The sequence below is a fragment of the Rhineura floridana genome, chromosome 1 (assembly GCF_030035675.1).
Source record: "Rhineura floridana isolate rRhiFlo1 chromosome 1, rRhiFlo1.hap2, whole genome shotgun sequence".
Lineage (NCBI taxonomy): Eukaryota > Metazoa > Chordata > Lepidosauria > Squamata > Rhineuridae > Rhineura > Rhineura floridana.
The window spans coordinates 320,620,598-320,643,371 of NC_084480.1; the positions used below are offsets into that span (position 1 = coordinate 320,620,598).

Genomic DNA, 22,774 nt, shown 5'->3' on the forward strand with positions numbered 1-22,774 from the left:
TGCGCAAATTAGGAGGCTGGTGAAATGCTACAACAGCTGAAACGTTTTGTTAATGTTTGGTTAATCACAATTACGTTCATACATATTTTTAGGTGATTAACAGAATCCTTATAGGGATCCAGAGCAAGCTTGAGTGAAGTTCTGTTTGTTGCTTTCAAAACTGTCTTATCTATCTATCTATCTATCTATCTATCTATGTTTATATATATATAACTATATATATAACAAGAGCCAGTGTGGCGTAGTGGTTAGAGTATTGGACTACGGCCTGGGAGACCAGGGTTCGAATCCCCACACAGCCATGAAGCTCACTGGGTGACCTGGGCCAGTCACTGCCTCTCAGCTTCAGAGGGAGGCAATGGTAAAACCACCTCTGAATACCGCTTACCATGAAAAGCACCTTGGACAGCTCCCTGAAAGGCCAGACTAAAACCCAGAGCGGATTTACTTGCCCCACTGACATCAGAGCCAACAGTCTAGCAGCTAAAATTGGGGGTTTGGGTGCCCAGGACTGACTGTGGATCTTAGAGACAGCCAGGCTGTGTTGCTAAGAGTTGGTCTGTGCGGCCCGACAAAAGAAAAACAAGATGTTGGGTGGCCATCATCCTGGGAGACAGTGGTGCTCTCCCCACCCCCCACCCCCAAATCCTGGTAAGCCTTGCACCATCTCTGTCTGGGCAGGATGCCTGCGTATGCCATACCTATGCAAAGATGGGGGGTCCTGAACACCACCTGTTCTCTTCTTTCCAGAGGACTTCCAGCCACCTCTAGCTTGGGCCAAGAATTCTGGGGGAGACTGACATCACATGCTGATGCCATTACAATTGTGGCATCATGGCCTGCGTGCAGCCAATCACAAGCAGGTTAGAGGGAGCTTTTGGTAGCCTGTGTTGGAAGTGGGAGCATCTCTCCTTATTGGCTTCATCACAGGTGTGCTATGCGCATACTTGGCAAAAAATAAACTGCCCTTTCTGCTGCTTCTCTTGAACCAAACCAGGAATTTAATTCTCAATCGCTGACAAATCACAAGCATGGTAAAATAATGCATCTGAAATCTTGATTCGCCTTCTGGCCTCGTGAGAAAACAGGTCACATTCTTCATTCACTCAGAAGCAACACTTTCATCTCAAGCTGGGGGTAGGGGGAAATTCAGAACACCAGGGGTGGGGGGCTTGTGGATACCAGCGCCAGAGGCAGAAATTCTGCAGGGAACGTTTTCCTGACAGACACTTCTCAATGTTTGCATATTAAGTAACTGTGAATGGTCTTCTCAGTGGTCCTGTACTGCCCTCAAGTCAATTCCGACTTATAGTGACCCTATGAAGAGGGTTTTCATGAGGTTGAGAGGCAGTGACTGGCCCAAGGTCACCCAGTGAGATTCATGGCTATGTGGGGATTCGAACCCTGGTCTCCCAGGCCGTAGTCCAACACCTTAACCTGCTCACTAGGCACCTTCACTAAGGCTTAGGTATCAGACCAAAAATGGTTTGATACGCCCTGGCCTTTTAACCTTAAATGTGTCTGTTGTCTCTTGAATTTTAGTGTTTTTTCAGCACTGGGCTGATTTTTATCTGCTGTTGTTGCAGGGCTCCTCCAGAGAACTTGCTTATTGAGCATCACCCTGATTTACTTGCGCAAAGCTTATGTGAGGTTACTTGATGGCCCATCTTTACTGAGTGAGCATTCATTGCAAGTTCTTAACCACAAAAGTCATCATCTTTTACTTTTAGGTAGAATTGTTGTGCCAAACCACTTTACTTGTGCAAACTTAAATTTCCAGTATGTGCTCAGATCCCTCCCACAAATACTGAAAGCCTGGAGGCACGGTTTAATTTTAATGTTTGGTTTCTGCCCACGCCTGAGCAATGAGAAGGTCCCGCGCTACCAGTTTGGCTTTCTTTCTGCTTCTGGAAGGGTGGGATAGAAATCTAATAAATAAATACACTTAAAGAGCCAGGTTTTCACGTTATTGCGAACTGTATTTTATTGTTTATGTTTAGCAGGGGTGGGAAACCTTTTCGCCCGAGGGCACATTCCCTCGTGGACAATCTTTTGAGAGCCATACATCAGTGTGCTGCGTGGAGCCAGAGGCACAAAATGGAGCAATGGATGGGCTCTTACATCACAGCCACAGAGTCCGAGGTTTCTACGTGCACACACACCCATCTCTCCACCCAGGCAATCCAGAGGCATTATCACAGTCCAGAGATATGTATCCCAGCCAGGCAAAAGGATGTGCAGAAGGCATGAAGGAGGGATGGTTAGGGGTGTGCCCTGGGAGAAGCCCAAGGACCGGAAAGAGAGAGAGATTGGCCTGAGGTTTCCTACCCCTGATGTACCCCATCCGACAAACACGGCTGGCCAGGCAGTATATCAATAAAGCTGAATGTTGGAAGGTTCAGGAGAGACAAAAGAAATGACATCTTCACACAGCACATAGCTAACCTGTGGAACTTGCTCTCACAAGACGCAGTGATGGCCACCAATTTGGGTGGCTTTAAAAGAGGATTAGACAGTAAGTGGAGGCTAAGGCTATCAATGGCTACCTCTACTGCTGGAGGCAGTATGCCTTGAAACCCCAGTTGCTGGAAACAGCAAGTGGGGGGAGTTGCTATTGCACTCAGGTCCTGCTTGCAGGATTCCACGAAGAGGCATTTGGCCTGCCACAGCAAGAACAGGATGCTGGATTCAATGGGCCTCCTTTGGCCTGATCCAGCAGCCAGGCTCTTTTCATGCAAAAACAACTGCAAGACTTCTAAGTGTAAATGAGTAAACCTGCCACTTCACATCCCCAATTTGCTTAGATTTCTCTCTTTTTCATACTGCTCCAAAGACTGGTGGCGGTTGCCCTGAAATCAGTTCATCTTCTCTGGAGTCCTGCGTTCAGTAAGGTTTTGATTTACCTAACACTCTGACAGCAAGAACCACTGAACATAGGATGGCGGGGAAGGAGAGAAAAATCACCCTGCAGGGGACAATGTAACTTTATAATTGGATTTCTGAAAAATGGCAATGTATGCATTATTCCTCTAGTCTCAGTCTCATCTCAATTTCTCTCACACACACGGGGGGGGGGAAGAGAGGGGAAGGGGAAAAGAGAGAGAGAGAGAGAGTTCATCATCTGAGGCCTTCCTCCATGACCCCCTGCAGAGAAGTGCAGAAGGTGGTGACATGAGAAGCGGCCTTTTCAGTGGTGGCTCCCCATTTGTGGAATGTTCTTCCCAGGGCGGCACACCTGGCAACCTTCGTTATCTAATTGCAGGCACCAGGCAAAAATGTTTTCAGACCTTAGTTTGAAGAATCATTAAGAATATTTTGGGCTTCCTTTTCTTCATCTTTTATTATTTATTTATAAAAAAAGCACTAAAAACTTTAACACACATTAAAACAAAACATCTTTAAAAATGTTTCTTAAAAAAAAGCTTTAGTGGGGTGGGTTATGTTAGATCACCCATATATCTATGATGTGTTTTTAAAATGTAATTTTATTGTGGGTTTAACACTTGGTTTTAATGTCGTCTCTTTTTCTAAGTCACTTGGGGTCAATTTTTTTGAAAACAACTAATAAATGCAATAAATAAATGATTTGTATATATATGCCCCTCACAGGCTCACCTAGACTGACTTTGGTACTTAAGTGTGTAGAAGCTGTGCAGCTGTGCTGGCTGGGGCTGATGGGGGTTGTAATCCAAAACATCTGGAGGGCACCAGGTTTGCAAAGGCTGCCAGAGTGATGCAAGAGCCATTCAACAAAATCTGCCCCTCCAAGGTAGAATTCCCCCTGCTTCAACAGCTCCTTCTTCCTGCAGATGTCATGATGCTACAGACTGGAACTCCTCTCTTTCTCTCCCTGCTTGTCTGAGGAGAACCCTCTTCATAAGCAGACACCAGGCACCTCAGTTGCTCTCAGATGAATCATCTTTTATTTCAGCCCAAAGTTCTCTGTATATAATCTCATCTCCCCTTCCTTCTGTCCTTACTAGGGTTAGATCTTCCTCCAGATTCTAGATCGACAGACTGCCTCTGGCCATCAAGTCTATTTACGAAAGAGACCAAATCCTTTTACAAGCACCTAACTGGCCTCCATCTCAGGCACTCACAGCAGCACACAGAAGGAAAGACAGCGATATCCACTTTGCAAAGTTCTAGCTAAGATGTTACAAAATAGATGTAAAAAAAAACCCAACTCCCAAAACAAAACAAAAAACCCACCCCTAACCCCAGGTATTCCTACATGCACCAGAAAGGGCTCAGAGTATTTTTGGGCTGCCATTCAAAGCTGGCCCTTGTCTTTAACAGAGATGCACATTTCGCCACTTGCTCCCACAACATGGCAGATGGTATCTGCTCCTCTCTTCCTGCGACCACTGGCCTGCTAGTTCCCTCCTCCACAGTCACTGCTGCTTCCAGGGATTGGAAGGAATGTTAAGCAGCTATCCTGTCCACCAGTCCTTTTAAGGTTAAGGGCATGCTGCGAAGGGAACTTCATCCCACTCCTAAGCAAGGAGAAAAAGCAGAGCTGGGCTTTGGTGGCTCTGGACTCTCTGTGTGCCAGAAGTAGAGCATAGGCAGCTCCTCCAACAGCTGCTGTACTTGGGTATCCCAGGTGCATCTTTTTTGTTTTAGAAGTACCAGGACAGACATGGCGGCCAGGACAGGCCCACTACAGTATAGTGGCGGCAGGAGAGAGGGGAGGGCCCATCCACTCTCTGTTGGCAAGAGACGCCAACAGAGCTATAAACTAAAAAAGTCCAGGCTATTGTGGCGGCAGAGGTTGGTGGTCCAGGTGACATCTGCCCGGTTTGCACTCAGCAGCATCTGCTGGAGTTCGTTGCTGACCCGAGAGAACTTCTCCTCATCCACAGAGCCATTGAGAAGGTTGGAGGAGGTGGGGGGCCACGGCAAGTCCTCCCCATAGCAGTCCACTGGGTAGGGGTAGATGACAAGCTGCAAGTCCAAGAGAGCCACCGTCTTGTGGAGGAGGTTCTTCAGCCCTTTGGCCGAGATGGGGTTGCCAAACACGCCCAGGTAGCGCAGCTGGGAACAGTGGCAGAGGGCAGGGAGGAGGACGCTCAGGTGGGTGTCCATCAGGCGGCACTCCATGATGTCCAGGTGGAGCAGAGTAGGGGCAGCCTCCATCAGCAGGCCTTGGAAAGGCTGGAGAAGGCAGTCAGAGAGGTTGTTCCCACTCAGGTCCAACTTCTTCAGGGCAGGGGTGTGGAGGCTTTGGGAAAGGTAGGCCAGGTCGTTGGGCAAAAGGTAACAGAAGGCTAGCTCCAGGCTCTCTAAAGGGCTTTGCAATTCGCTGTGGGAACAAGAAAGGGGGACAGTCACCGACCCTTAGTACATCCTCTATATCCTCATCTGCTAATGCAGCTCCTAATTACTCTTAATCATTTGAAGTCTCATTTACTTACGAGTGAGTAATTTCTAAAATGAACTCCAGCCCTAAGCTCAGAGTGGCTCCCCCCGCCGCCACATTTGGGAAGAAAAAAACCCTCTTCAGCCAGTTCCATCCTATATCCTAATATTGAACTCATTCTCTGAGCGTGGATCCTCTTTATACAAAACCTCAGAGTGATTTACATAATGAAAACATAAAACACAAGACATCAGCTCAGCAAATACAGTTAAACATTTAGCAGTATGACAAAGGCTGAACAGGTGCGTCTTCAGGCGATGTCTTAAAGTCATCAGTGGGTGGGCAACAGTTTTTATCTCAATGGGAGATAAAATTGTAGGGAGTTCTACAACTGAAGTCAAAAGAACACCACTGATGCATAAGGGGCAAGTATCAACAAGTTTGGTTTACCCCAAGGTTTGCAGAAGCACAAAAAATATTTGGAAAAAAACACAAAGGAGAGAACCCTCAAAACAGCCCAGTGACGATCAAGCATGTTCAGTGGCTTTGGAATGCCGGATGAGTGTTGGGGAGCAGGGGGAGACAACGGAAACCAGAGTAAGGACGGAATGGAGTATCCTGGAATAGGATAAAGCTGGCTAAAATCCTGAATGCAAACATTCTTGACATCCACGGTCGGAGGCAGTATGTTTCTGAATACCAGCTGCTGGTAACTGCTGTGCTCAGGTCCCGGTTGTGGGTTTCCCATGGGCATCCAGTTGGCCCCTGTGAGAACAGGATGCTGGACTAGATGGGCCCCCTGTGGCCTGATCCAGCAGGATCTTCTTATGTTCTTATGTGATACTAGGGGCTCCGCTCCTGCCTGCTTCACTGGCTAGCCCCCACACCCGCAGGGCAATGAAGCTCCCCCCTTCCCCCACACCCACAGAGAGCCAAATCTGCCGGCCGGCCTGCTGTTAGACCCAGCCTATTACCCAGCATCCTGTGGAGGCTGCAGCTGCGGAGGCCCAGGCTGCAGCCACTACTGCAGCCTCCATGGAGCTCACCCCACCCCCACTGTGAAAACATGACGGCGTGAGGGCTTACATATATATATAGAAGTGTCTTTTCTCAACCACTGCCGAGCATCTGATCAGGGAACTGTATATCTACTACTAATTGCACAAGCTGCAAACTTTTGGGGCATGGAAATCAAATCAAATCAAATCACATTTTTAAATGGGCCAACATACAATACTAAACACACACCCGAGTGCAGACTGAGCTGTCTACAAGTATATTTATGTTCTCTCTCTTTTCCAGCATTTTCATTTGTTACACTAAAGCAGTTTTGCTCCAAGGACAACCGATGCTTTCCCTGAAGAGGCTGCTGCGCCATGCAGATAGGAGCACTAAGCAGATGGAAACTAAAAGCTGGGACAGACCAGTGCTCAGTGGTGGAACACCTGCTCTACATGCACATGCAGACAATACTGAGCTAGATGGAGCAAGGGTCCGACCAACGGGGTTGGACTTGATGGCCTTATAGGCCCCTTCCAACTCTACTATTCTATGATTCAGCCTAAGGCAGCTTCCTGTGTTCTTAAGCAGCTCTAAATCATGGTTTGGCTATTGTATGTTCAGAAGTTCAATCTATTGTGGGTTCTTAAAAACTATACTAGCACAAGCAACGGTTTTGCACAACTGACTTCTCCTTCTCCCTCTCCCTCTCCCTCTCCCTCTCCCTCTCCCCCTCCCCCTCCCCCTCTCTCTCACACTCACACACACACACACACACACACACACACACACACACACACACACACACACACAAACACACACACACCCCCTTTTGCACAGCTTACCTTAGTAACAGTCTCAGCTTGCCGGAAAGCCGGGAGGAGCCCAGGTTCAGCTCTTTGAGGCAGGTCAGACGACTGAGCTGGGTAGCAAAGTACTGCAGGCTCCCCTCCATGCCCACCGTGAGGCGTCTCACATCAATGTTGCTATAGGGCAGTTTCAGGCTCGCCAGAGTGGTGAACTTGGCCAGGTGTGGGAGGACCACCCTCAAGCCAGAGAGACCGAGGTTGTTGAACCTCAGATCCACCTGCCGGACCCCCACCGGGTCCAGAAACTCCAGGAGCCCCACGGTACTGGCGATGGAGAGCTCCTCTGCCCGGAAGTCCCGGCACCTCAGCCGCAGAGCATTGCTGCTGTTGATCTGCAAAGCATCCTTCAAGACTCCGTAGGAGGTGCTGTTCACAAAAAGATCCACCCAAACATCCACGGACACAGGCTGCGAGGGTGAAAGGGCCACGGAGTTGTTGTAGGGGCCTTTCCTCCTCTTGGATGCCCGTTTCATGCTCTTGCTCTGCTGCTTGGAGATATCCAGGCAAGCCTTCGCCAATGTGACCGTCCTGGACCAGAGGCTCATACTTTCAGGACCCTGCCCTTCATCCTGGAGGCCGGTCATGTCTAGCACTTGCAGACACTGCCCTTTGCTGCTAGGGAGGCCAGAAAAGAACAGCCATTAGAACCATCCCCCTCCCTCAATGCACCTCCTCACCCCAACCCCTTTAGGAGAAAACCTGTGGGCACATGAACTGTCAGGTACCTCTTATTGCGGTGTCGATCCTCCAGCATTTTAATCAGGTATGTCACCACTCCCGAAATAACCATCTGGATGCAAAACTTGTTGGGTTTCTCCCGGATCAGGGCACGTTCGCAATGCTGACATTTTCGCAAGAGCTTCTGAAAACTGAGGACTGGAAAGGGCCAGGTCTGCACTAACTGTTGCAAGGACAGGTTCCTCTTGTCCATGAAGGCCGCCTTGAACAAGACAGGGTAGAGTTCCTTTGGGAGGAAGGTCAGGGCATCCTGCAGGATAGTAAGGTCAGAGACGACCTTCTGAGCACAGAGGAAGACCAGGGAGTTCATGGCAGCAACCAGGCAGACAGCGATCCAGAAGAACAGGGCCACACAACTGAAGAAAGATTTTTTATTAGATTTATCTCCTGTTCAGCTCAAAAGAATCAGCGTAGATGAAGATCTCCTTACACCCTTTACTCTGTGGAATGTTTTTGCCATAGAGGTGTGCCTGGTGCCATCACGATCAATCTTTACGCACCAGGTGAAGACTTTTTTATTTACCCAGGAATTTTGCTCCTAATTTGATGTTCATCTTTCAGTGGCCTGGATGTGTCTTTTTTATGTTACTGTGGGATGAGCGCTTTTAGTTAATAATGTTGTTTTATCTTTGATGTTTTTAAAACTTTATATTGGATGCTTTTTAGAAACTGTAAGTTGCTGTAAGACAATTTTTTTGGTAGCAAACAATAAACCAAATATAATAAATTATAATAGAAGCATTGGTTGAGAAACGATGACTTGCACAAGGCCACTCCATGTGTTTCCAAGATGAGTGGTATTCAAAGCTAGTCCTACTCAGAGGAGACCCATGGAAGTTAACAGACCTGTTTAATTTAGGTTTCTTAATTTCAATGGATCTGCTCTGACTGTCAAGGATCTTCAATCGAGTGTCAGGGCTTCTGAAGATCCTAGGGACCTGCAGAAGAGGATATCTGATACTGAGAAGGGATATGAGCCTGGGACTTCCTCGACCCATACGCCGTCATCTGCCACAATAAAGAACAAATGCCCAATATCCCCACCTGGTCAGGTATGGACTACACATGCTCCTGGACTTCCACAAGTACCAAGTCTGAGAGAGCGCTTTCAGAGACTTCTGGGTCAAGGTGGTTTCCTGCTATCTCTGGGGAATTTTCCAGCAGTTAATGGCTGCTGCTCCTGCCCAGGCTTAGGCTTCTCTTGGAAATTAGATGGCCCTGGCCACTAAATCATTCATTCCCAAGCGTCCTTACTCCAACCAGAGTCCTCTTAGTGCCTTGATACTCCAAGGATCTGAGAGCAATGAAATGGTTAGGTCAACAACTAGAATCATAGAATTGTAGAGTTGGAAGGGGCCTATAAGGCCATCAAGTTCAACCCCCTGCTCAATGCAGGAATCCAAATCAAAGCATACCTGACAGATGGCTGTCCAGCTGCCTCTTGAAGGCCTCCAGTGTCGGAGAGCCCACCACCTCTCTAGGTAACTAGTGCACTTATGGCAGAAGACTCAAAGCAAATCCACCACGGGCCAGTGCTCCTTAGATGACCTACTTTGTGGCTATGATAGTGGCGAAGCAAGTTTACTTCACCATGGTTGCATCTGCCCAAATATTGGCCGCAGAGCTCTTTAAAGCGGTAAGGAGCCTACTTCAAAGAGGCAAAAGGAATCAGCTGTTGGAACCTGCTATGATCAACTTGCTTTATGCTTTTATCAGCAAAGTGCTTGTATCTGCTCTGATCTGGAAGTCACTGCTATGACAGTCAGAGACAGATGCACCCAGGACATCCTCTTGTCGGATTATTATGGGTAGCCTTCTGTTTGTGCCCCCCCAAGGATAAGCTGCTTGGTGGTTTGAGATCCACCACTTGCATTCTGGATTTGGATATTGGAGGTTAGGAATGACTCCTTTTAAGGAAGGAGTGGTTCCAAGGGTCTACTTTTAATTTTGTGTCTACATTTTACTACAAAAATGAAGGAAGAGGTTTTCAAGAGAGCTCTGTGGCACTTCAGATGAAACTTTTTTGTGGCATGATTGTAACCCTATGGATGCTTACTTGAGAGCACTCACTTGCTTTAAAAAGCACAGGTTCAACGTCTGTGCCTTCAAGCACTTCTTCAACTGTTACCCAGAAGCAGCTATTCCACCTGGCTACCAGAACTATGCCATTGAGCCAGTCATTATAAGAACTATGGCTTTTAAGAACTGATGCCAAAGTGCTTTCTTTCTCTCTTATTCATATCCTTATTTTTAACCCATAACAGGAAATATGCTACAGCCATGCACTGCCATTCTCTGGATGGATTCAGGTTGGCACCATTCTCCAGTTTTGGTCTTGGGAATAACAGGTTTGCTCAGAAGACAGAAAGCACAACATAGTAAGTCTTGCTACTGAATTCACTTTGGTTTTTATAAAGTTTTAATGGCTAGTGAATATTATTTTCTGCTCAATAAAAATATTTCCATTCATTTTCTTTTTGTGGGGTGGACTGAGTTGGATCTGCTTTTTTATACATATTATCAGTGAGCGTTTTAGGTTGTTTTTGCTCATTTTTAATATTTGTTTCTGCAAGTTGATCTGAAAGAAGTGATACAATAGGGCAAAATTATCTCCCTATTCACCTTTGCCCAGGAAGGCAGCCATAGGATTTCCTATCTGCTATCCTCACTCCATTTTTTAGGTTTATACCCAAGATTATTTAAGTGAACTCCTGAAAATGAAAGGGGCATAGGTCAGTGGTAATCAACTTTGCACACAAAGGGTCCCAGGTTCAACTGCCTGGAGTCTCTAGGTAGAGCTGGGTAAGACTCTGTCTCTACTCACTAGCCAGTTAAGTGTTGAGAATACTGAGCTAGATGGATCGTTGGTCTGTTGTAGTAAAAATCAACTTCCTATGGCAGTTACCAACACATCTGCAAGCATGTGCCTCATCTAGTTTCATTACCAGGGGGCCAGGATTGGTTGCTGTGCCCAATTAATTGTATGCCTTGGAGGCAAACCTGGGTTTGCTACCACACTTTGTGGCATGCACCACTTAACCCTGGTCTACGTATGCAGCCGAATGAAGTGATAGAATGGACTTTATTGCAATTGGGGGGGTATGTCCCTCATGTAAATAATTCCCTGAAAATAAAAAGATTGGTACACAACAGTGAAATGTTCTAGGGCTGCTAGGCAAGTTTTCTACTTGTAGAGAGTTGCCGATTCAGAGGCATTTTTTAAAAAGTGAGCTCCCCCTTGTCTGTCCATTCTGCCAGCCCATTCTACTGCACGCAGAGACCCACCCTTAGCCTTGATTGAAATCCCCTCAGGGAAAATCACTAAGTCCACCAACAGATTAGAGGCCATAAAGAACCTTGTGGCATCTTTTGTTTTGGAAGTGTTTTAGGTTCAAAGGGCCATGAAATGCAAGAGGACGCTAACTTTTCTGCATACAGCCACAGCATCTCAAGCCGACTGCTGCTGCCGCATTTCAATTTTTTTCATTACGTGCGTGTGTATATGTACGCACAGCAACAGAAGATTTGCATGTCAGTCTTAAACCCATCAATCATTTCAGGTTACATACAAGTACAAACAGTCGTTCTGAAACAAAACGCATTCTTTGAAGAGACACTCTCTCGTGTGTTTTTTGCCTCCTCTAAGATCGCTGTTTATTAACGAATATGACGTTTACATGCCAAAATGGCTTTTAAGATGGTACTTGCCAGCTGCAGATATATATTATATTATATACATTATATTTTGCTGCCCTATTAATTAGAGGCAGCCTTTCGATCAAAAGGCTTCTAATCAAACCATCGGCTAAGCCTTGCAGGGCATATACGCCATTCACGTGCTCTACACACACACATAATATATATATAATATGCCTATATACATATATCTACCAATACATCTACATTTCTCACGGGGCCGCAGTCGACGGAAGTTGGTGGCCCCCTGAACCTTCGAGGCGCGGCCCTTCTTTTGTTCCCCCTCCCTTCCCCCTTCTTTAGCACCGCGCCCCTCCTGGCCACCATCCCCCCCATCCCTGTCACGTAGGACCCCTCCTCCCGATCTCCCCTCGGAAGGGGGGGTCCCCATGGCAACGACATCCTGCGACCGGGCCGTCTCCCTCATCAGCCCCGGGCCTTACCCGGCCCGGCGGCTCGCTCTCCCGGGCAGCCTGCTCCGCGATCCCTCGTCCTCAGGCCATCCCGACGCCCCGCTAAGCCCAACTCGCGCGTACTGCCGCACAAAACACCACCGTCCCCCTAACAGCCTCCGTAGCTCAACGTTGTGCGCACGCGCGAACGTCACTCGGAAGCCCCTCCCCCTGCGCGCTTCCCAGGAGACGAGGCTTATTTTTTCTTTCTTTCTTTCTTTCCCCGCCTCCTCTTGCGGAGGAGAGTGATTGGCCCACAGCAGACCCCGCCCCTCCAGCTCTAGCAGATTGCCGATTGGTCAGCATCGCGGCCGCGCGGGAGCGGGGAATTCTGTCACACTGAGCGGAGGAAAGAGGAGAAAAAACGCGCTAGGGAAGAAGCGGAGGTAAGGGGGGGGCTCGAGCGCCAGGGCCCCTTTCAGCCTATAAATGTTCGGACGCCTGGGTCCCTTTCAGCCTGGTAGACCAGTTTGAGCTGGCCAAAAGCACTCCCGGCTACCGCAGCCACCAATACTGAAGCAGCAGGGCAGGATCCAGGAGGACTCCCAGACTGCAGACCTGCGCCATCAAGGGGAGTGGAACCCCATCCAGAACAGGCTGCAGTCCTATCCTTGACACAGTTTCCTCCTTGACCAGCAACACTTCCTTCACTCTGCCTTCAGTCCCTGCCAAAGGTGCTCTGGAACAAGATGGTTTTCAGAAGTCTCCGGAACACCATCAGGGAGGGAGCAGGGTATTCCAGATCTTGGGGGCCACAGCGGAAAAGGCTCTCTCCCGTGTGCCTGCCAGTCTAACATATATCATTCCAGGTATGCAGAGGAGACCAGAGCCAGCTGATCTTAAATCCCGGGCAGGTACCTATGGGCATAAGCGGTCCCTCAGGTACATTGGTCCCAGGCCGTTTAGGGCCTTAAAAGTCAGAACCAGCACTTTGAATTGGGCCCAGAAACAAATTGGGAGCCAGTGGAGTCGACAAAGCACAGGGGTGATATGCTCCCTGTATCGTGCTCCAGTTAACATTCTGGCTGCTGCCTTTTGAACCAACTGCAATTTCCACCTGATATCCAAGCAGCAGGGCAGAATCCAGGAGGACTCCCAAACTGCAGACCTGCTCCTTCAAGGGTAATGCGACCCCATCCAGAACAGGTTGCAGCCCTATCCCTGGTGCAGTTTTCCCTCTGACCAGCAACACTTCCATCTTGTCTGGATTAAGTTTCAGTTTGTTAGCCCACATCCAGCCCTCCATAGCCTCCAGGCACTGTTTCCTGCGATCAGGTGGTAGGGCGAGATAGAGCTGAGTGTCATCAGTATATTGATGACATTGTACTCCAAATCTCTGGATGACCTCTCCCAGCGGTTTCATATAAATGTTAGAGAGCATGAGAGGCAGAATGGAACCCTGCAGGACCCCATAGGCCAGCAACCAGGGGGTTGAGCAGTAGTCTCCCAGCACCACTTTCTGAGGTAGGACCAGGTAGGACCGCAGCCACTGTTGACATTTTGACATATTCAATATAGATGTCAATAACATTGTATTTTTAGACATTTAATTTTATTTATTGGTATTTTCCCTGTTTTGTTTTATATACACATACATTAATTGTTTGAGATTAAAGTTGGTCTTCAGGTTTGGCCAGTACATGAGGAGTCAGGCTCTGGTGGTGGACCTTCGAACTCACTGATGTGGTACGTGCAACAGCTTCAACATGTCATCTCTTGAACCAATGGAGCAGCAACTCAGTCTAGCACCTAGGACTAGGCCTTGCCACACACATACTAAGACTAAGGGGAAACCTTCCCACCGGTTCTAAGCAGTTCCAATGGAGGGGGGGAGTTTCTACTATGGACAAGGCATGCCTCTTAAAGAGACAGGCCACACACTACATGGGTCCCTTTTAGCCTAAGAAGAAAGAGTGCTTGGACACCTGGGTCCCTGTCAGCCTAGGAAGGAAGGGGTCTCCTTTATGCACTTTCCTCCCTGCTGAGTCCTTTGCGGGGTGGGCAGGTGGAAGGGAGGACTATGGGGCTCCTGCACTTTTCGTGGTGGTGCAGAAGAGAGAATTTCTGTAGGTGTAGCTTGCCATGGAAGCTACATCTACTGAAATTATTTATTTATTTATTTATTTATTCAATTTGTATTCCGCCCTTCCTCCCAGCAGGAGCCCAGGGCGGCAAACAAGGCATCAAAACACTTTAAAACATCATAAAAACAAAACTTAAAATACATTAAGACAAAACAGCGTTAAAAACATTTAATTTCTTTTTAAAAAAAGGTTAAAAACATTATTAAAAACATATTAAGCAAATCTGACTCAGAGACAGATTGGGATAGGTCTCAACTTAAAAGGCTTGTTGAAAGAGGAAAGTCTTCAAAAGGCTCCGAAAAGATAGTAGAGATGGCGCCTGCCTAATATTCAAAGGGAGGGAGTTCCACAGGGTAGGTGCTGCCACACTAAAGGTCCGTTTCCTATATTGTACAGAACAAACCTGATAAGATGGTATCTGCAGGAGGCCCTCACCTGCAGAGTGCAGTGATCGACTGGGTATGTAAGGGATAAGACGGTCTTTCAGGTAACCTGGTCCTGAACTGTATAGAGCTTTGTACACCAAAACTAAAACCTTGAACTTGGCCCGGTAGCAAATGGGCAGCCAGTGCAATTCTTTCAGCAGTGGGGTGACATGTTGGCGATACCCTGCTCCAGTGAGCAGTCTTGCCGCCGCACCTTGCACCAGCTGCAGCTTCCGGACCAACCTCAAGGGCAGCCCCACATAGAGTGCATTACAGTAATCCAGCCTGGAGGTTACCAGTGCATGGACAACAGCGGTCAGGCTATCCCGGTCCAGAAACAGCCACAGCTGTCTCACCAGTCAAAGCTGGTAAGAGGCATTCCTAGCCACTGAGGTCACCTAGGCCTCTAGCAACAAAGATGGATCCAGGAGCACCCCCAGGGTACAGACCTGCTCTTTCAAAGGGAGTACGACCCCATCCAAAGCAGGCAACTGACCAATTATCCAAACTTGGGAACCACCAACCCACAGCGCCTCCATCTTGCTAGGATTCAGACTCAGTTCATTGGCCCTCATCCAGCCCACCACCGAGTCCAGGCAGTGGTCCAGGGCTTGCACGGCCTCTCCCGATTCAGATGTTACGGAGAAATAGAACTGGGTATCATCAGCATACTGCTGACACCTCGCCCCAAAGCTTCTGATTACCGCTCCCAAGGGCTTCATATAGATGTTAAATAGCATGGGGGACAAGATGGTACCCTGCAGCACCCCACAGCACAACTGCCAGGGGGCTGAAAGTCAATCACCCAATGCTATTCTCTGAGAACGACCCTGGAGATAGGATCGGAACCACTGTAAAACAGTGCCTCCAATACCCATCTCACCAAGTTGGCCCAGAAGGATACCACGGTCAATGGTATCAAAAGCCACTGAGAGATCAAGTAAGAATAACAGGGTCGCACTCCCCCTGTCCTTCTCCCGATAAAGGTCATCCATCAGGGCGACCAAGGCCGATTCAGTCCCATAACCAGGCCTGAACCCAGACTGGGATGGGTCAAGAGAATCTGTTTCATCCAAGAGTACTGGCAATTGCTGCACCACAACCCTCTCAATCACCTTCCCTAAGAAGGGGGTATTTGCGACTGGTCAGTAATTGTCGCAGACCAATGGGTCCTGGGTGGGCTTTTTCAGGAGCGGTTGGATCACCACCTCTTTCAGGGCAGCTGGGGCCACTCCCTCCCACAACGATGTGTTGACCACACCCTGGATCCACTCGGTCAGACCCCCTCGGCAAGCTTTAATAAGCCAAGAAGGGCAAGGGTCGAGAGGACACGTAGCTGCCACATCATCACAAGCACCTTGTCCACGTCATCAGGTGGCATCAACTGAAACCGTTCCCAAGTTATTCGTATTATTTATTGCACTTTTAGACAGCCCTTCATCCCCTAGGATCCCAGGGTGGTGTACAAATGACAAAAACTTAAACGTAAGTATTAATTTTCAGTTCAATGAGATTCAAATAACAGCATCTGACTATTAGAGCAGTTCAGAGTATGGCCTGAAACCACATGAGACCATCACCTTGATGAAGCTGGTCTGGTTCTGGTCAGTACCTGGCTGGGAGACTCTGGGAATCACATGTACCATGCTTTGGGTTCCATGGTGGAAGGAAGATGGGGGATATAGATGTAAGGCAAGAAATGAAATAAACCAGCAGCAAGCATAAAAATAACTCTGCCTAGACTTAAACTTCTCCCCAAGTGTGAAAAGGTTTTAAGTTGATGCCAAAAATATTATTAGCGATGGACAGCCTTGCTACCCAAATATTAAAGGTTCAGGAGCCCAGTCCTCCGTGTCACCAGGCTACCCTAGTCCTATGACATAAGAACATAAGAAGAGCCTGCTGGATCAGGCCAGTGGCCCATCTAGTCCAGCATCCTGTTCTCACAGTGGCCAACCAGGTGCCTGGGGGAAGCCCGCAAGCAGGACCCGAGTGCAAGAACACTCTCCCCTCCTGAGGCTTCCGGCAACTGGTTTTCAGAAGCATGCTGCCTCTGACTAGGGTGGCACAGCACAGCCATCAAGGCTAGTAACATAACACATAATACATAATGTTGTATAACCCCAAAATCTAACTTCTATGCTCAGGGGAAAAAAAAACAACCTGTTGAAATCTGAATAAGTCTTAGAAATGTGGACACATTTTACTCTTTTGTGTAATTTATTCACTTTTGTTTTTAGAGAGCCCTGCACCATAGCACCACACCACCCTAGCAAGGCCTTCCCTAACTTCTGGAATTTCACTGAGCTCTGCTTATGTGTTTGAGGCATATATTTTGTTTTCAGGATGTTTTAAAGTGCTTTTGGTGTTTTTGTTTGCCGCCCTGGACTCCTTCTGGGAGGAAGGGCAGGATATAAATTTAATGAATAAATATCTGCAATAAGGGACATGCTTGAGTCTAGAAGATGGACTCATCCATCCCAGTCACCCACTCATATGAAACCACCTCCCTTCTTTCCATCTCCTCAGTAAAGCAAAGCCTAAAAACATTTTTTATCCTGCCCTCTCACCTTCCAGCCTGCTCTATCAAATGTTATTGTTTATTTATTAAATGTATATCTCGCCCTTTCTCCCAGAAGGAGCCTGAGGCAGCAAACAACAAGCAATAAACTCTAAAATCTTTTAAAACATCTTAAGAACAAGTTTTTTAAAAATCTTAAAAACAAAGCATCTTTATAACATTTAAAAAAATCGTTAAAAAAATCTTTAAAAACAGTTCCAATACAGATGCAGACTGGAATAAGGTCTCTACTTTGAAGGAAGGTCTTCAGTAGGCACCAAAAAGACAACAGAGATGGTGCCTGTCTAACATTTAAGGGGAGGGAATTCCAAAGTGGAGGCGCCACTACATTAAAGGTCCTTTTCCTACATTGTGCAGAATGGACCGCCTGATAAGATGGTATCCGCAGGAGGCCCTCGCCCGCAGAGCGCAGTGATCAACTGGGTATATAAGGGGTGAGACAAAGTTGGGTTGATTTTTAAAAAAGATGAAAGAAATAGTGTTGTTGCATTTGAAAACCCCCCAAATAGGAGCTTTATCATAATACCCTTAGTGGGACCAGCTAAAATCACACAACAGTGACTTTCACATGACATTCTCTGTCAAAGTTAGCATTACTTCTGTATCTTCCTTGATTACACTTTTTAAAAGTGCAAGAATTGTTTAATATGTTTTTAATAATATTTTTAACCCTTTTAAAAGGTTTTTTAAAATGTTTTTAATGCTGTTTTTGTTTTAATGTATTTTAAGATCTGTTTTTATGATGTTTTAAAGTGTTTTAGTGCTTTGTATGCCGCCCTGGGCTCCTGCTGGGAGGAAGGGTGGGATACAAAATAAATAAAAAAATAATGCTACTTCATGAATAATACTAAAATTTGAAAGCTGTGTTTTCAGAAAACTAAATTGCCTGCTTTGTACCAGTTTCTAACCTTGCACGTTGTGTGATGATGACTCCCTGGGTTTGGGTTGAATGTAGCAACTCCACTCTGCAAGGGTTGAGGGCCCGTTGAGATGTTCCACCCTCGCAGACTTATGGAATCTGATGGATTTCTCAATGGTCTGGGGGATTTTCTGCCTGACATGGCTGGTGCTCCTGTCAAGGCTCTTGTCTCACTATGGTATGGTGAAATGAGTAGAACCATCGACATGATCGTTCCTGAGTGCTGTCACTATGGAGCATGTAGGTCATTTTGGTGCTCCAGTGACCTCCATGTAATGAAACATGAGGGTTGGCGGCTGGAGCGCAGGTGGCGTAAATCTCAGTCTGAACCTGACCAAACACGGGTAAGATTGCACCATTGTGCCTACCATATGGCAGTGGCGGTGGCAAAGAAAGCTTACTTCTCTGCCACCATTGCGTCCACAAGCAGCCATCCGGCAAAGCTTTTCTGAGTTGTGAATGAGCTTTTGTCATCTGGCCAAGAGAGTTTCTGGGTCCAATTTAAGGTGCTCACATTAGTGTTTAAAGCCCTAAATGACTTAGGTCCCAAATATCTGAAAGACCACCTTCTTCCCTACAGACCATCCTGGTTGTTGGGCCCTTTTGGTAGTCCCGTCATCCCCAGAAGCTCAGGGTGTGGTGTCCTGGGAGAGGACATTCTCTGTGGCATTCCCTAAGTTGTGGAACTTCCTCCCCACCAAGGTATGTCTGGCAACTTTGCTGTATAGTTTTAGGCGACTGCTGAAGACACACCTCTTTACCCTGGCCTTTGACACCTGAGACGTGTTTTTTTAGGATCCATCCTATTTTGGGATGTCAGGTTTTTAAATTGCTTTTAATGTTGTATTTTAATGTTGTACGATTATAATAATATAGCTCTGTGCAAAATGGCCAGTGTGGCCTCTTGCTTGCTTGCTACCAGATCTTCTGAAGTTTTCTTTTGGAGCACATTATTCTGAATTGTCCGTCTTCTTGTGCAGTTTTTGGAAGCCTTTTTCTAGGGAGCTATGGACAGGTGCAACAAGGTTAAGCTCCTGCTGAAAAAATGGGAGGCTTCATTTCTTCAGGAGCACCAAAGAAGACCCAGCAAGGTATTTAGAACACAGTAGATTGGACTTCTTCGGTTACTCCCTATGGCATGATTACAACCATTCATATTTCTTACCTTGCTTCTTGACAAGTTTCCATTTGTTTTCTAGGCTGATGTTGCAGAGGCTCCTGAAGAGATCAGAAGTAAGTGTGGCTCTTCTCCATAGCATATAATTTTCCTGTGTAGACAGAAGGGGTGGGATGGTAGATTTAGGTTTATCAACAGGACAACTATTTTTTTACTTTCATAATAGTTTAAACTGGCTGGCATGTTTTGCAAATAAGTTGCTCTCCAGAGTCACTTGCATGCTTCCCAGCTCCCTGCTGATGTAAGGAGAGCCTAGAACACTTGAAAAAATCTTGTAACTATTTTTTCCATTATTATTATATTTATATCCCACCTTTTCTCCAAGGAGCTCAAGGTGGAATACAATCATGGTTTTCCCCCTCACAATTTTATCTTCACAATAACCCTGTGGGGTAGGCTAGTCTGAGAGACAGCGACTGAACCAAGATCAACCAGAGAGCTTCATAGCTGAGTAGGGATTTGAACCCTGATCTCGCAGGTACCAGTCTGACATTCTAACCACTACACCACACTGGCTGAACTGTAGCACAGGGGTTCCCAAACTGTGGTCCGTGAGCTTCATTCAGGTGGTCTGTGGTGTGTGTGGTTTTGTGGTTGAAGACGGGAGAGGGCATATCCGTTGCATTAAATATTCATTTTTAATTGTGTTATTATTGCTTCTTTTTATTGGATTTTATATTGAATGCTATGGCATTCAAATTGTAATACATTAAAATGTTATATATATAATATTCTAAGTTACGGAGACTGTTAGTGAGAGCTGTGCTGAAGCCACGTATGAGCAATCCTTGGTCTCTTCCTTGTCACTCCAAATGCTGCATCACCTGTGTATACCTCAGGGAGACAGCTACTTTCACAAGCACTAGGACAGGCAGAGCATATTGCATCAAACAGAACATCACCTGCAGGTCCTGCAATATAGTTTACATCATCGAGTGCAAAAGACCAGGATGTCATATCCAATACATAGGAGAAACCACAACTGACCTACGCACACGCTTCTGAAACTACAAATCGGCAATCTTGACAAAAAAAGTGGAGCAACCAGTTGCAAAACATTTTAACACTGAGGGCCACAGTCTGTTGGACTTTCCTGTAACAGCTACAGAGATGCCAACAGATCCAACAGCACTGACTAAGAGGGAGAATTTCTGGATATACTCTCTGGACACATTGGCACCACATAAGAACATAAGAACATAAGAAGAGCCTGCTGGATCAGGCCAGTGGCCCATCTAGTCCAGCATCCTGTTCTCACAGTGGCCTACCAGGTGCCTGGGGGAAGCCCGCAAGCAGGACCCGAGTGCAAGAACACTCTCTCCTCCTGAGGCTTCCGGCAACTGGTTTTCAGAAGCATGCTGCCTCTGACTAGGGTGGCAGAGCACAGCCATCATGGCTAGTAGCCATTGATAGCCCTGTCCTCCATGAATTTGTCTAATCTTCTTTTAAAGCCATCCAAGCTGGTGGCCATTACTGCATCTTGTGGGAGCAAATTCCATAGTTTAACTATGCGCTGAGTAAAGAAGTACTTCCTTTTGTCTGTCCTGAATCTTGCAACATTCAGCTTCTTTGAATGTCCACGAGTTCTAGTATTATGAGAGAGGGAGAAGAACTTTTCTCTATCCACTTTCTCAATGCCATGCATAATTTTATACACTTCTATCATGTCTCCTCTGACCCGCCTTTTCTCTAAACTAAAAAGCCCCAAATGCTGCAACCTTTCCTCGTAAGGGACTCGCTCCATCCCCTTGATCATTCTGGTTGCCCTCTTCTGAACCTTTTCCAACTCTATAATATCCTTTCTGAGATGAGGCGACCAGAACTGTACACAGTATTCCAAATGCGGCCGCACCATAGATATATACAACGGCATTATGATATCGGCTGTTTTATTTTCAATACCTTTCCTAATTATCGCTAGCATGGAATTTGCCTTTTTCACAGCTGCCGCCCACTGGGTCGACATTTTCATCGTGCTGTCCACCACAACCCCGAGGTCTCTCTCCTGGTCGGTCACCGCCAGTTCAGACCCCATGAGCGTATATGTGAAATTCAGATTTTTTGCTCCAATATGCATAATTTTACACTTGTTTATATTGAATTGCATTTGCCATTTTTCCGCCCATTCACTCAGCTTGGAGAGATCTTTTTGGAGCTCTTCGCAATCCCTTTTTGTTTTAACAACCCTGAACAATTTAGTGTCGTCAGCAAACTTGGCCACTTCACTGCTCACTGCTAATTCTAGGTCATTAATGAACAAGTTGAAAAGTACAGGTCCCAATACCGATCCTTGAGGGACTCCACTTTCTACAGCCCTCCATTGGGAGAACTGTCCGTTTATTCCTACTCTCTGCTTTCTGCTTCTTAACCAATTCCTTATCCACGAGAGGACCTCTCCTCTTATTCCATGACTGCTAAGCTTCCTCAGAAGCCTTTGGTGAGGTACCTTGTCAAACGCTTTTTGAAAGTCTAAGTACACTATGTCCACTGGATCACCTCTATCTATATGCTTGTTGACACTCTCAAAGAATTCTAAGAGGTTACTGAGACAGGACTTCCCCTTGCAGAAGCCATGCTGGCTCTGCTTCAGCAAGGCTTGTTCTTCTATGTGCTTAGTTAATCTAGCTTTAATAATACTTTCTACCAGTTTTCCAGGGACAGAAGTTAAGCTAACTGGCCTGTAATTTCCGGGATCCCCTCTGGATCCCTTTTTGAAGATTGGCGTTACATTTGCCACTTTCCAGTCCTCAGGCACGGACGAGGACCCGAGGGATGTGGCCTGAACCTGGAGGACAGTACCACCACCACTTAGCTTCTGCAAATGAAACCCCTCTGAGCATTCCATCCTCAAAGCTCTATAACTGCCACCTTGGTAACAGCATTTGTATCTTGGCAGCAGATGAAGGCGGAAGCCGAGTGTGTGTGTGTGTGTGTTTGTATATAATTTTATTTAAGCCATTTCTATACCACTTAATATATATAAAAATCTCTAAGCGGTGTACAGAAGATAAAACAGCAAATATTATAAAACATACAATAAAGCCCAATACAAATGCATACATAATACAAATTAACAAATAAATATTAAAATAATTGCCTTGCACGTCTGCACTTAACATCTCTCAACATCTTGGCTCTCACACAGGATTCCACCCATCCACCCTGGCTTTCTCCCAGGCTCCAACACACACAAATCATCCCCAAAGTCTCACAAGCTTCCCAGGGGATCCCAAAAATGGTGAACAGAAGGATGTAGGGGCAGCTGGAGGCCTGGGCCACCCCTGCGCTGGGAGGCGCCGTCAACAAGGCACCATCAAGATATATGTATATAAAATACAATTAAAGACCATGTTGCACATCTAGCACAGCACATTTTGATTGTTTAAACAGGCACAAAAATCATTAAGTGATCCAACAAGACAAGTGGTCCATTTGTGAAGAAGTGCCACCTCCTTATGTCTGTCCTGAATCT

The 22,774-nt window shown here is 46.6% G+C and overlaps 2 protein-coding genes across 6 annotated transcripts in view; one reads left to right on the forward strand and one right to left on the reverse strand.

Moving 5' to 3' along the window:
* Positions 1-1,976: 1,976 nt before the first annotated feature.
* Positions 1,977-12,277, reverse strand: LRRC14 (leucine rich repeat containing 14). Of its 2 annotated transcripts, none has more exons than XM_061607130.1 (4): positions 12,108-12,277; positions 7,956-8,324; positions 7,207-7,842; positions 1,977-5,305 (listed from the first exon to the last, which is right to left on the reverse strand). In XM_061607130.1, the coding sequence occupies exons 2-4, from the start codon at positions 8,276-8,278 to the stop codon at positions 4,735-4,737; spliced, it is 1,530 nt and encodes a 509-aa protein (XP_061463114.1). In that variant the 5' UTR covers positions 8,279-8,324; positions 12,108-12,277; the 3' UTR covers positions 1,977-4,734. The 2 variants fall into 2 exon arrangements, with proteins under 2 accessions (XP_061463114.1, XP_061463113.1); XM_061607129.1 differs by having other exon boundaries at positions 7,207-7,845; positions 12,108-12,276.
* A 91-nt stretch (positions 12,278-12,368) lies between these two features.
* The window catches only part of RECQL4 (RecQ like helicase 4), a 55,072-nt gene continuing 44,666 nt past the window's right edge, over positions 12,369-22,774 (forward strand). The window contains exons 1-5 of one of the 4 annotated variants that reach the window (XM_061607126.1): positions 12,369-12,502; positions 13,733-13,802; positions 18,706-18,827; positions 19,106-19,216; positions 19,325-19,358. In XM_061607126.1, coding sequence (XP_061463110.1) covers positions 19,133-19,216; positions 19,325-19,358 — 118 coding nt within the window. In that variant the 5' untranslated portion in view covers positions 12,369-12,502; positions 13,733-13,802; positions 18,706-18,827; positions 19,106-19,132. Of the gene's footprint in view, positions 12,503-12,842; positions 12,926-13,732; positions 13,803-18,705; positions 18,828-19,105; positions 19,217-19,324; positions 19,359-22,774 lie in introns of those variants that run through there. The other 3 variants (XM_061607125.1, XM_061607127.1, XM_061607128.1) reach the window with 3 other exon arrangements.